General features: G+C 34.6%; 2 protein-coding genes across 3 annotated transcripts; one reads left to right on the forward strand and one right to left on the reverse strand.

The window, feature by feature from the left end:
* Positions 1-3390: 3390 nt before the first annotated feature.
* LOC120213599 (non-specific lipid transfer protein GPI-anchored 6-like) lies at positions 3391-5220 on the reverse strand. Of its 2 annotated transcripts, none has more exons than XM_039211700.1 (3): positions 4838-5220; positions 4307-4408; positions 3391-3635 (listed from the first exon to the last, which is right to left on the reverse strand). In XM_039211700.1, the coding sequence occupies exons 1-3, from the start codon at positions 5163-5165 to the stop codon at positions 3505-3507; spliced, it is 561 nt and encodes a 186-aa protein (XP_039067631.1). In that variant the 5' UTR covers positions 5166-5220; the 3' UTR covers positions 3391-3504. The 2 variants fall into 2 exon arrangements, with proteins under 2 accessions (XP_039067631.1, XP_039067630.1); XM_039211699.1 differs by having other exon boundaries at positions 3392-3635; positions 4304-4408.
* A 3195-nt stretch (positions 5221-8415) lies between these two features.
* Positions 8416-10746, forward strand: LOC120213754 (guanylate kinase 3, chloroplastic-like). Its single transcript, XM_039211810.1, has 3 exons — positions 8416-9306; positions 10349-10564; positions 10602-10746. The coding sequence occupies exon 1, from the start codon at positions 8464-8466 to the stop codon at positions 9304-9306; it is 843 nt and encodes a 280-aa protein (XP_039067741.1). The 5' UTR covers positions 8416-8463; the 3' UTR covers positions 10349-10564; positions 10602-10746.
* Positions 10747-13178: the final 2432 nt, after the last annotated feature.

Consider the following 13178-nt stretch of genomic DNA (forward strand, 5'->3'; position numbering starts at 1 on the left):
ACTGCTTCTGTCCAAAATGATTTTTCTAGGCCTGCAACCCTCAACATTGCTCTTGTTCTTTCTAACAAGGTTCTGTTTATCCGCTCTGCCACTCCATTTTGTTGAGGAGTGTTCGCCACTGTGAACAATCTTTTGATGTCTTCTTTCCTGCAAAAGTCATAAAATTCTTTACTTGTGTATTCTCCTCCATTATCTGTTCTGAAACACTTGATCTTATTTTCAGAATCAATTTCCACCCGCGCTTTGAAGTTTTTGAAAGTTGAAAACACATCTGACTTCTTCTTAATAGGGTACACCTAACATCTCATAGAGTAGCCATCAATAAATGAGACAAAGTATTTTTCTCCGCCTAGGTATGTAACTGGTGCTTGCCATACGTCAAAATGAACCAATTCTAGAACACTTTTACCTCTAGAATTTGACATGTTGAATTTCAACCGGTGTTGCTTACTTGTTATGCAATGCTCACACAAAGTAAGTGACACATTTGTTAAGCCTGGAAGTAGCTTTTGCTCCACAAGGACTTTTATTCCTTGTTCTGACATGTGTCCAAGTTTCTGATGCCATAGCATTGCAGAATTTGAACTACATGAGGCAACAGAGGATTATGCTTCTAGCAAAGTCTCTTCCTTCAGCATGTACATGTTTGCTACTATCTTTTCGCATTTCATCACCACAAGCGCTCCACGGAACACCTTCATGTTTCCTTTCCGTGTTTCAATCTTGCTTGCATTATTATCTAACAATCCGTATGATAATAAATTTTTCTTCAGGCCTTTCACGTGCCGCACATCTCGAACAACTTTAATTGTTCCATCATATATCTTCAATTTGATGGTTCCAGCGCCAAAGATCTCTAAGGCATGATCATTGCAACTATACACAGATCCTCCTGAGACATGTTCATAATGATGGAATCATTATCTTCTTGAGGTCATGTGATATGTTACTCCCGAATCAATGAGCCATATATCTGCAAATCTCTTTCTGCCTTCGACGGTGGTTGACGCTTCACAACATAGAGCATCTCCATTATCTGAAGTGTTTGAGGTATTGCCTTGTGGATTGGACTTTTTACTTAGACTCCAACAATCATTCTTCAAGTGACCCTTCTTTCCACAGTTGTAACACTTTAAATTCTTTTTGCTTCTCGACTTTGATCTACCATGTTTGTGACTACTGCTTTGACCACGTTTTGTTGATCTCCCTCTCATCGCTATCAACACTTCTGCTTGCTGCAGATTTACTTGTCTGTCTTCCTTGTTCTTGCGCCGATTTTCTTCATGTAGAACAACAGTTGCAATGTCATCGAAGACTAGACTGATAACATTACTATTTGTCAAGTTGATGAAGAGTTGATCATACGAATCATGTAGACTTTGAAGTAGAAGTTCAACACGTTCTTATTTTCCTATTGTACATCTTAAGGATGTAAGGTGAGAAAATAAAGTGTTCAGTGTGTTTAAGTGCTCCGTCACTGAAGTAGATTCTGACATCCGGAGAGTGTACAATTTCGTCTTAAGGAAAATTTTATTGTGCAACGATGTGGCCTTGTACAATTTGGTGAGATGATCCCATATCTCCTTAGCTATCTTCTTCTTCTCGATGCTTGACAATACTTCATCTGCTAATGCTAGATGAAAGTTTGTCATAGCATTCCCGTCCATTTCGATCTATTTGTTGTCATATGTGAAATCTATCGGACTTTCATTGATAGCTGCTAGACAACCGTCTTTCCTCAGGATGACCTTCATCTTTAATTTCCACAATGAGAAATTTCTCCCATTGAACTTTTCAATATCAAATTTCGTTGTCATAGCTTCTATTACGGATAGCTCCCACTATTTCACTATCATTAATAGTTCTCTGGAACCTTAAAAAAATAAGTAATACCTTCTTACTTTCTTATGTTAGAGGATCCACCTTTTGGTGGCAACCAAAAATACACTAAGTTGATATTTCACACTCAAATCTGGCTCTGATACCAATTGTTGCGGAAGACGGCTATTGGATAGAGCAAAATCGTAACTGATAATTTGAGAAAATAAAAATGAAGATAAAGAAGATACAAATTTTACGTGGAAACCCCCTAAATAATATAGAGTAAAACCAAGCGCAACGGTAAAATAATTTCACTATGAGAAAATATGAATTAAACTTCTCTCGATCTAACAATGAGAAAACAACAACAATTCTCTCTTGATAAAAAAGAGAAAACAACTCTCAAGAAAACTCTCTAAATTCTCTAGTATTGGGAGAAAACAAGAATGATTTGGGATGTGTTTGAAGCTAAATGAGTTAGGGTATTTATAGTTGAAGCTTAAGGACTAATCTTGTAAATATCTTAAAGTACAAGGACTAAATGTGTAATTATCCATTTACCCAATTTCGACATTTTCATCTTCTTTTTGACAATTTCCATTCGGTGGAAATTTGTTTTCAACTTCCGGTGCAATTTGTTTCACCAAAAACCAAATTTCAACACATGCTACAAGAGTAGAGAAAACATGTGTCATAAAGACATTGATTCTTATTCAAAATTAAAAAAGAATAAAAAAAGAAAGAAAATAAATAATAAACGTAATATATATATATATAAAACAAGAGAATTAATATTCATTGCGGTAGGTGACAAATATTAAGATTAATGTCACTGTCGGATAAAAAAAAGTAAAAAGAAATAAGAAAACGACACAAAATATTAAAAAAAATTAAGTTGAAAGAAAGGAAAAACGACTAGAGTTTCAATAATTATTAAAATAGTATATCTTAACTGAAATTCTTAGAAACAATTCTTCAAGATCGAAGAGAACACAATAAAACTACAGCAAAGTATGGTCAACTTCGTTATACTAAACAGAATTGAATTGAATATAATTTATATTCGATGGATATATGGTTGCTGAATGGTGCGGGTGATTTTTCCGTGCGACAAGTTAATATAAGATTAAAAAACGATGATATTTGACACAACTGAAAAAGTAATAAAAATTATGACATTTTAAGTTAAGTGGAACCTAAAATATTATATTTTTCTTAATATTTTTTGTCGAATCTAAAATATCACGAAGAAGATAATTACTATGATTTTTATTTTATTTTCGATTGCGTCCAAAGATTATTATTTTCTAACTTGAATTAGGTAACCGTCTCTCAGGCTTTCCCTAATTATGTTAAAAATATAATAGTCCACAAAGATATGGAAACACAGAACTTAGAGCAAACTTCATAGACATGAAATTCTGGAAATGGATTAACCGAAGTGAAGATCTGGGAATGGGATTGAAGAGAGGAATACTTACCACTATGAACCTTATGGGAACTTATTTCGTATCCAGTGAGTTTAGGAACTCGAACGAGTATCGTTCATTAAATAATCGATAGATAAATAATCATTTCACTGCGTTTGTCTTTCATTCGACTCGACTCGACTAGACCGAAATTTACTTTAAAAAAAAATACATAATCAATTGGAATGAAGGAGCAAAATATAAGTGCATTACATCACACACCAAGGTGGTTGTGGTAAATGGTGAAAATCCATAGTGAAACCCCGAAAGCCATATCTACTCCGATCCACCTCTTTGCCTTTTCTCCATCACTCTTGTCTGCTGCACTGTTAGTGGAGGAGTTGCCTGCATTCATCAAAACTCATATATCAAACTGTAGTAAAGATTTGAATATGTACTCAACCACAAAAATACTTTTATGTGCGATTAAATAATCGTATTGATCTTTTTTCGAAGTATTTTGACTTTAACGTTTTATTTTTTGAGTAAAATTATCGTTAGATAAAAACTGTTAATCAATTAACAGCCGATGCTATTTCTGACATAATAAGAACTATGAGTCTGAAGTGTTGATGTGATAAATACTACATATGTATAAGTAATTATACGATATATGTCACATAATTAAAGTGATGATATGGCATATATTATATATATACGTGATGACGTGACATGCAACACATATCTAACAAGATAATAAGACACGTGTCACATATGTATAAGTGATGATTTGTCATATGACATGTGTTTAATTGATGACGTGACATTACTCATTCCAAAATAATAATAGGTTATGTATCACATCATCACTTTGATCACATAAAGAAGAGCATTACATGTTAATCAATTAACGGTTTTCATCTAACTAATAATTATTTAACCCTAAAATAGAACATCAATAGTCAAAATTTACCTATATATATATAGGTTAAGGTGACCATATTTTCAAAGATAAAGGGTGTGGTTTGCTATTATTTTAAACATATTGTTATAACATAGATCTAGGATATTACCACGGGCTGTAGCTGCCGCCGGAGCACTGGAATGCCCATCCGTCAACTTTTGATATCCTTCAAACAATTTGGCTTCCTGAGAATTGGGTTTCAAGTGCAGAAGAGCTGAATAGATCCCACCACCCAAAAAAATCAGTCCAAGAACAGCAAAATCAAGCATGAAATGGAAAGGCATAATGTCAAAAATAGTTTCCGACATTTATCAAAATGATCATTTTGGTCTATATTTTTTTGGGAGAACGTTTCATTTTGGGATAAAAAAATCCCTCTATAAATAAAATTATTAGTTAACATACGATTAACACTATAAAATAAGGGTATTTTTAATTTAAAATAAAACCGTAAGAGCTAAAATGCACTAGAAAAAGAATAAGGATCAAATGATTATTCTGTCAAATGGGATCTTTTGCTTAAAATGATACGTTGGGGTTTAAAATGCTAAAAAAAAGAATATGAGCCAAAATATTTATTTTGATAAAGGACTAATTTAGACATTATGCGAAATGGAAACTAACATTTACAAATTTTACTTACAGATACAGTTCGACATGTTGACAGGAGCACGACAGGCACTAGGAAGCGTCAATGCAAGAGAAACATTGATGTTGAGGCCAAGCTGGGGGTCATCCCTGTCCTTAATCAACACACACAGGCATTTCCTGCTCTTGTCCAGTACCTGTTTCAGCCCGCTGCAGCAGTCTATGGTGGGGGTTCCGGCCTCTCCGCCCACGTAGGGGAGGCACGGAGCCAGCCCCACCAGCTGATCTCCGCATTCCGTCTTGTCTTGGTTGATGTCGGAGGTTGATAAACCGAACATGATCGGAAGGAGGATTACCGAGAGTGTCCACCGACTCCACTGCATGGTTTTGTTTTTTCCGGCCGACGAGAAGATTAGAGGAAGAGGGGCGGTGATGGAAACTGAAAGGCTGTTCCCAAGGATTATACACACACATGTATATATTCACATGTGATGGTGATGAGGGTCCCTTTGTTTTTACTACCTAATCAGGCTGAGGGAACATGAAAGAACAAGATAATAGCTTTAACATAATAATGGGTAAACTATCTCGTTAGTAACTGAACTTTACTTTGTGTATCAATTTGATCATTCACTTTAAAACACTTTAATTTTAGTACTAAATTTTCAAACACCTTGATTTTTTTTTACTTTTACATTGTGTTTTTTACCATCTAGTCATTTGATTGTTAATACTCGAATGACGTGATAATGTGATCTTGACATGTGTTAACATGGAAGACATTTTTTATTCCACATCATCATCTTTATGAAAATTAGAATTTTTTTCATCTACTTTTAGTTGTTGTCTAAACATTAATGTTCTCCCACGTCTTTTGCAATCGCCCTAGACATTTATGAACTCGTTTCCTTGTCCTCTACTACCATCGATTTATATTTCTCAAAACCCTCTTGAAAACTCGTGAAATTATACATGAAAATCTACAATTTAAAGGTTTGAAAACTTTCTTATATTTGAGAGATTTTAGGTGCTTGTTTGAATACACGAAACGTGAGAAGAATTATTTTCAAGAAGATAAATAGCATACCTAAAAATCAGTCTTATCGGAGGATCATCACAAGAGAATGAGCTTTAGGGTGCCAAACTTTTAGATGATTTTTTAACGATTCTAAGTAAGTTTCATGGAAAATCAATTCGAGAAGAATGAGTGAAATATGAATGTTTTGATGTCGATGTTATCATAAATATGACAATTGACTAGTAATAACAACCGAAGGAGTTGACAATTCTCTACATAAAATTTGGAAAAGAACGATTATGTCTTCATGTTGTTAACGATTCAACGACCCAGTGATAAAAAAACTATGTTAAAGTTTATTGCTAAAATAGAAGTGTTTTTAAATATAACGATGAAATCAATAAACAAACTAAAATTCTGTGACTAATGAGATAATATATATATATATATATACCTATTAAAAATAAATAATTAATGATTCATTTTTTTCAAGAAGATAAATAGCATACATAAAAATCAGTCTTATCGGAGGATCATCACAAGAGAATGAAGCTTTAGAGTGTCAAACTTTTAGATGAATTTTTAACGATTCTAATCAAGTTTCGTGAAAAATCAATTCTAGAAAAATTAGTGAAATATGAATGTTTTGGTGTCGATGTTGTCGCAAATATGATCAGTAACGATTGACTAGTAATAACAACCAAAAGAGTTGACAATTCTCTACATAAAATCTGGAAAAGAACGATCATGTCTTCATGTTGTTAACGATTCAACGACCCAGTGATAAAAAAACTATGTTAAAGTTTATTGCTAAAATAAAAGTGTTTTAAAATATAATGATGAAATCAATAAACAAACTAAAATTTTGTGACTAATTGAGATAATATATATATATATATATATATATATATATATATATATCCCTCATTAAAAATAAATAATTAATGATTAAACAGGAAGACCATAACTGGAACAATAAAATAGAATAAAATGTTGGGAGCCCGTGAATGATTTAATGGAATCCGTGATCATTTGGGATCCGTCCGTGACTGAACACCAATTAGTCTAACTTAATGTGGGAGGACCGCCTAATTTTATTATAACTATATCCGATTTATTAATCGATTAATTAGAACCAGATATAACAAAAATGAGAATGACACTCTCAACCCAGTTTGTTGAAAACGTTAGAATTCGAAACCTGAATTTTACTTAAAAAATTTAGTGCATCATCTCACTAGAAAATTAACTGACCCTTATTCCCATATGTAACGAGGTAAGGGAGAGGTAAGATAGTAGGCTGCCCCCAACGTTAGGTTGAGAGTAACTTCCGTAGGAGACCTCCAAATTATAAAATACCCTCCGTGAGACTCGATCCCACGACCCCAAGATTAAGAGCCTTGTGAGCAATCGGTTATTAGTGACCCACCTAATTAATACAAGAAAAACTACAAGTCAGAATTTTTTTTTCTTGGGAATCAACATAACAGACATCACTATCGACCAGAATAAGAGATTGTACCTATCTGGCTCCAGCCTCCGGGGCCACTTCAAAAACTCCGCCGCCCACCTGACTTCCGGCACATGCAGGGCTTGTTTTGACTGGTTCAGCCTGTACTGGTTTTACAAGTGCAGCATTGCCGAGCATCTTCCTCGGGCATTCCCACTTGTTGGTGTGGCAAACTCAACCGACCACCAGCCATCTGCAAATCTGAATCATTATTAGTTAGTATTCCATGTGTTTCTTTGTCAGTCTTAACCGAAGAGCATCCAGTAAGAGCATTTAGAAAGCACAACGGTAAATGAAAGAAGTTTCCGTCAACATCCTTTACAAATGGAATCACATATAACATCTCATAATTTATCCATATAACGATTGAAATCCAAAGGTTTCCCAACAATAGCACACCCTTTTCAAATTTCCATTTCTAACTTAGCAAAAAAGTATTATAAAGGAGACCCTTCCTTGCACCCTTGTCTGGTTAAGTTCCAATGGGAACTGCAATATCCAATCTGCAAAATGGTGTATCTTATCAGCTATCACATATCTGCAATTGCAAGCCCTTAAAATCTATATGTTATACCATTAACTTTGTCCAACCGAGTGGATTCTCTACAAGGTGAAGCAGCTTTTCGTCATTCATTAGCTTTCATTTGTTCTTTGTTGGCTTTGCAGACGAAATAAACACGGAAATCGACCAGTCGATGCAAGAAGAGTATGCATAAACAAAACAATGATGTGCTGGAAAAATAGGAATTAACGATCACTTTTTTTTTTATTTAATTAAAATATTATATTTTTGTTTTTATTTAATTAAGATGAGATCATCACGTGTTAATTGACAATTAACAGATTAGACGATGTGATATTTTGATGTAATCACACATTTTATCATCATTATTTATGTATTCTTTCAATTTAATTTAATTTTTAATAAATTTAAATATCTAATCGAATAATAATATGACACGTTACATAATAACACGTATGATTAACCCTTTAATAATAACTCGCAGAATCCTCCTCGTCCAGTCGTCCTAGAAAAACAACCCAATCCAAACCATAAAAATGCCCAGACTGTTGCACAAAATGCCCAATACCATCAACACTTAAACCCCTTTAGAATCTCGTCACCTTCTCGGATCCAAACTCTAAAACCCTCATGTTTCGTAGATTCTCCACGGCTCTCTTTCACACCAAACACCTTCCATTTCCCCTTCTCCCCAGACCCATATTCACCGCCCTCCAAACGCTTCCGAAACGCCTCCTCTTCACTTCCACCGTCAAAATGGCCGATACCCACAAGTCCTATTCTTTCCCTTCCCTCGAAAAAGCCTCCAAACCTGAGTTAATCCGTGCTCTCGAGTCTTCCCTAGGAACATCTTTCAGCTCCGACTCGATTCTCCCCACCCCAAACCCTTTAATCCTCGTCATAAGCGGTCCGAGTGGCGTTGGCAAAGATGCAGTCATCAAACGGCTGAGAGAGGTCCGGGAGAATCTTCATTTCGTCGTCACCGCCACGAGTAGACCGATGAGACCCGGTGAGGTTTATGGTAAAGATTACTTTTTTGTGTCAAAAGAAGAGTTTTTATCGATGGTTAAAAAAGATGAGCTTTTGGAGTATGCTATGGTTTATGGGGATTATAAAGGGATACCCAAAAGGCAAATCAGGGAATTCATGGGGAAAGGGTGTGATATTGTGTTGAGGGTCGATATTCAAGGGGCTGAAACATTGAGGAGGATCCTTGGTGATTCTGGGGTGTTTATATTTCTTGTTGCTGAGAGTGAATTAGCGCTTGTTGAGAGGCTGATTGAGAGGAAGACAGAGAGTAAAGAGGAATTACTTGTGAGGATTGCTACTGCTAGAGAAGAGGTCAAGCTTGCTAAGAGGTTTGATTATGTTGTTGTTAATGCTCAGGGGAAGCTTGAGGAGGCTGTGGATTTGGTGGGGTCTATCATTGATGCTGAGAGGGCTAGGGTTATGCAGAGGACGCCATTCATTTGAGGCAGTTTTTCTTCGATTTCTTGTCTACTTTTGTGTTAATTGGGAATCATTGATGCTGTGAATTTGATTGCATGATGAGATAGATATTGTTGGGTGCAGGATAACTATGCATTTAAGGTATTCAATTTTAGTGGATTTTAGTGGATTTGGGTGCATGATGAGAAGGCTAGATTTTTCTTTATTCATAGTTACATTTAGACGATTTTAGTGGATACTGTTTGAAGCTTTACCATCTTTAGTTCCATCTGAAGTTTATGCTAGGAGGAGACCTGTCAATCCATGTATTTGTTCCTATATTCTCACGATGTCATAACCGCGTTCAAGGTGTTGTATATTTATATGTTACTTTGATATGATAATATTGTCTGTTATATATATTTGTTTCTAGAGTGCATGATTTTGTGGTCATAGCTTGTTTTATATGGACTTTTTAAGTGCCTGTAGTAAAAATTTCATTTGTGATGCTGTTGGATTAGCTGATAGAATGATACTTGATCTTTCTGTAAGCAATATCAAGTTCAAATTCAAGTTGTTGTTAGAAGGTTTATTTACTCTCCATGAGTTTGGGTGAATTTCTTATTGGAGTTTAATCGATTTTTATGTTATCCATACTTGAGAGTGAGTGTCAGATGCGGTTATGCTCATGGTTTTTTTCTTTCTTTCTAAGTTATCCATGTATTTTGAGAATCATACTCACATACTCGTATGACTACGAGTAGTACACAAGTGCAGGATACTTGTATGTTAAGACAAGTGAAGAGTCTAGATTAATATATCGTTGTCTAGTGTCTAGAAAATTATCAATTGCCTTCACTTTAACTGTCTTCCTCATTTTTTGACATGCATCCACTGAATGTGCCCTTACTGACCTAAAACTCTATATGAAAAAGAGCAGAAAAATCGATTGATGAATCTGTTAGTCTTCAAATGAAACTGTTTTATCTTTTTTTCTTTCTTTCTTGATTTCCCCCCCTTAACTCGATATATTTATCTCCCACTTGTACCAGTGTAAGTAACAAAATCACTCCTCTTATTGCTTGCTGTTTAGCTGTGCGAGTAAAGTCGGTTGATTTCATGTCTTTTTTCCATATTCTCCACTGGTTGCTCATCTTATTTCTGATTGGCCCTCACATCAGCGTTGTTTGGACTTGAGGAATCAGTGATATCAAGCCAGGTTATTTTCACGCTGTTAACTTCTTTGTAGTTTTGTTGATTCTGAACTCTTGAAGTTTAAACCTACATTTTCTCGGAGTCCAGTGTAGTTAGATTTTCTTATTCTTTACACATATTTGGAGGGTTCTTGGAGGTCACATCTCCGTATCTATACGCCGGACATGAGTATTAATCACATGTAGAGCCAGGGCAACATAGGTTGAAGCTAGGAGATTTTGTGAAGTTTCTCAACTCTGATACTATTTCTCTTTGCTTTTTGTTTCTATCTTTTAAATGATGGATCTTGGATTGTTAGTAACTCACTCTATTTTCTCTTTTCTCCTCTCAAATCTTAAGATAGATGGCAATGAATGTGGCGCTTGGTAGATGATGTCGTTTTTTGGTTTTTTACTGTTGATTTTTTTAGACGAATCGAAACAAAATGATAATTCAAGTATCAAAGTGGATAAGAAAACAAATTTAGGTACCAAAGTAGAGAAAATGAGTATAGTTCAAGGATTAAACTGTAAATGAAAACCACGTAATTACTACTAAGCTCATAGCAATAAACAAACTCTTCGGGGCTTGAGAGATGAAAAGAGCTGTTGAACTTTGAAATCTATCCAGACTTGAAAGGAATCCATCCTAAATGGTCATAATTTCATCACACAAATTTTCAATTTGATCACTCATTTTTACAATTACCTTTTTTCGTCCCTTTGCACACCTTTTAAAAATCATTAAATGGTTCAACTTTTTTTTGTAAAATCCCCATTAAATCTTCTTAAATTTTAATTTTTTAATATTTTTTTATTTTCTGATGTTGGGGTATCATTTTCCTAATCACAACTGTGGAAACGGGGAGGAGGATGAGATGAGTTATATATTCTAATTCTACATTAATTAAATGGTAGAGACCACAGGTTGAAATCGTTTTTCTATGTGTTTTGGGTTGAATTTTATGAGTTCTAAAAAGATTTTAAAAGAATATGAAGTGATAAGAGTAATAAGAGATGATGAGACGAGTTTGTCGATATTTTAAATAGTAAAAAATTATCGAATTCAATACTGATGTGACATATAAATGAAACTCTTAAAATTCCATCGTTATGAAAAGGAAAAAAAGAAAGAAAAATTAGAGAGATAATATGAGACTTTCATGTTAGTAAAAAAAATTATGTCAGCATAAAACCATCCATGCTATCCCGTTGTCTTTAGTTCACGTGATGATGAATAATTTGAAAGTTTAATGATTAAATTGTTATTTTTTACAAGTTTAGTGACTAAAATAGAAACACAGACAAAGTTATGCAACGAAAACGATAGTTTACGCTTTTTCTACGAGGGAATTGATTACAGGGATCGATCCTGTGATCAATTTTGGCATTGATCTCCTCCGTACAAATCAGTCAAACATATTATAACAGGAATGGATAAACTTCATCTCCGGGAAGTAGTTTAACCCTGAACCAATAAAAGAACCAGAATCATTCTTGTTTCCACGTAGACCCATGTGTCATCCTGCAACTTAATTTTCTGATTAAACAAACAACAAATCGTCGGGCACAAGAACCTCAGAGAAAATCATTGCCACTAGTTTCATCAAACATCTTTGGGATTATTAAAACAAACGAACAGATAAACAAAGGGTCGCTGGTGTCATCTCCATAGCCACAACATCCAAGGTTGTAAAGATAAACCGTGGGATCTTCAACACGTGCATAACCGGACACGTATTCCATCATTATCCTGTGGTCCCAAAAGTGCAGATACACAGTTTCGTTTGTAATGTAATTGGTTTTAACATGCATTATGAGACGTGGAATTAAAGTTTGATGGTGATTAAATGGAGTTTAATTGGTTAACTGATATGAGTCAAAAATTGAGGTAATATGTTGGTATTAGTTAATGCATGGATGAATGTATTTTGTCACATGTAGTTAATCATCTCTAAACTCGATCTGAATACAGTAAAAAGTATGTAAATTAATAAGACTCGGGTGACTCTATCAGAAATTAGAAGTCTGGTAATAAATAATTCCAAGTTCAGTAATTAATCAGTGCAACGATTAACCACATAAACTTTAAATTTTGATTGTCCCGTTAAAAGTTGTAATACCAAAAATATATGAATAAGAAATTACGAAATTGCCCTATGATGTAAAAATAGCATGAAATTGCTCGTTAGTGGATTTGACATGTGAATTAGTTTTTGACCTAATAAAATTATTGATTCATCTGTTAATTTCATGATTTGTTCGGAGAATCATTCAGTTCATAACCTCCGTAAAGGCCGAAAACCTAGGATTTTCGATTTCTGAGCAAGTACTTAAAGACTAACACCATGGAAGTATTTTGTATGTCTGAATTGTTTGAAATTACTGAAATAAATGATTCATACTCTCATCATTTAAAGACTAACACCATGGAAGTATTTTTTTCATGCTCTCATCATTTAAAGCTTACATGATTTACAATTTGCAAGATTTGGGCCTGCTGGAGGCTTTATTTTAATTGTTGCTTCTATGCCTGCCCCCTAGCTAGCTGCATTTCATGTTGTTGTTTTTTTCCCTCGTCTGTTAATATCTGTGTGCATGAGCCATGAATGTGCTCTGCATCTGGTTTCCATGTTGGTGGTACGGAATGAATGCTTAATAAATAGAAAGTAAGAACAATGCTGGTAAGCAAGGGGATCTTGTGAAGAGATAATCAGTAACAAA

The sequence above is a fragment of the Hibiscus syriacus genome, unplaced genomic scaffold (assembly GCF_006381635.1).
Source record: "Hibiscus syriacus cultivar Baekdansim isolate YM2019G1 unplaced genomic scaffold, ASM638163v2 tig00110044_pilon, whole genome shotgun sequence".
NCBI lineage: Eukaryota > Viridiplantae > Streptophyta > Magnoliopsida > Malvales > Malvaceae > Hibiscus > Hibiscus syriacus.

Coding starts and splice junctions, on each gene's coding strand:
- LOC120213599 (XM_039211699.1), bottom strand. CDS start 5,165: ATGCAGTGGAGTCGGTGGACACTCTCGGTAATCCTCCTTCCGATCATG. Junction 4,409..4,837: donor CAACATGTCGAACTGTATCT/GTAAGTAAAATT, acceptor GGATCTATTCAG/CTCTTCTGCACTTGAAACCC. Junction 3,636..4,303: donor GGCGGCAGCTACAGCCCGTG/GTAATATCCTAG, acceptor TGATGAATGCAG/GCAACTCCTCCACTAACAGT.
- LOC120213754 (XM_039211810.1), top strand. CDS start 8,464: ATGTTTCGTAGATTCTCCACGGCTCTCTTTCACACCAAACACCTTCCA.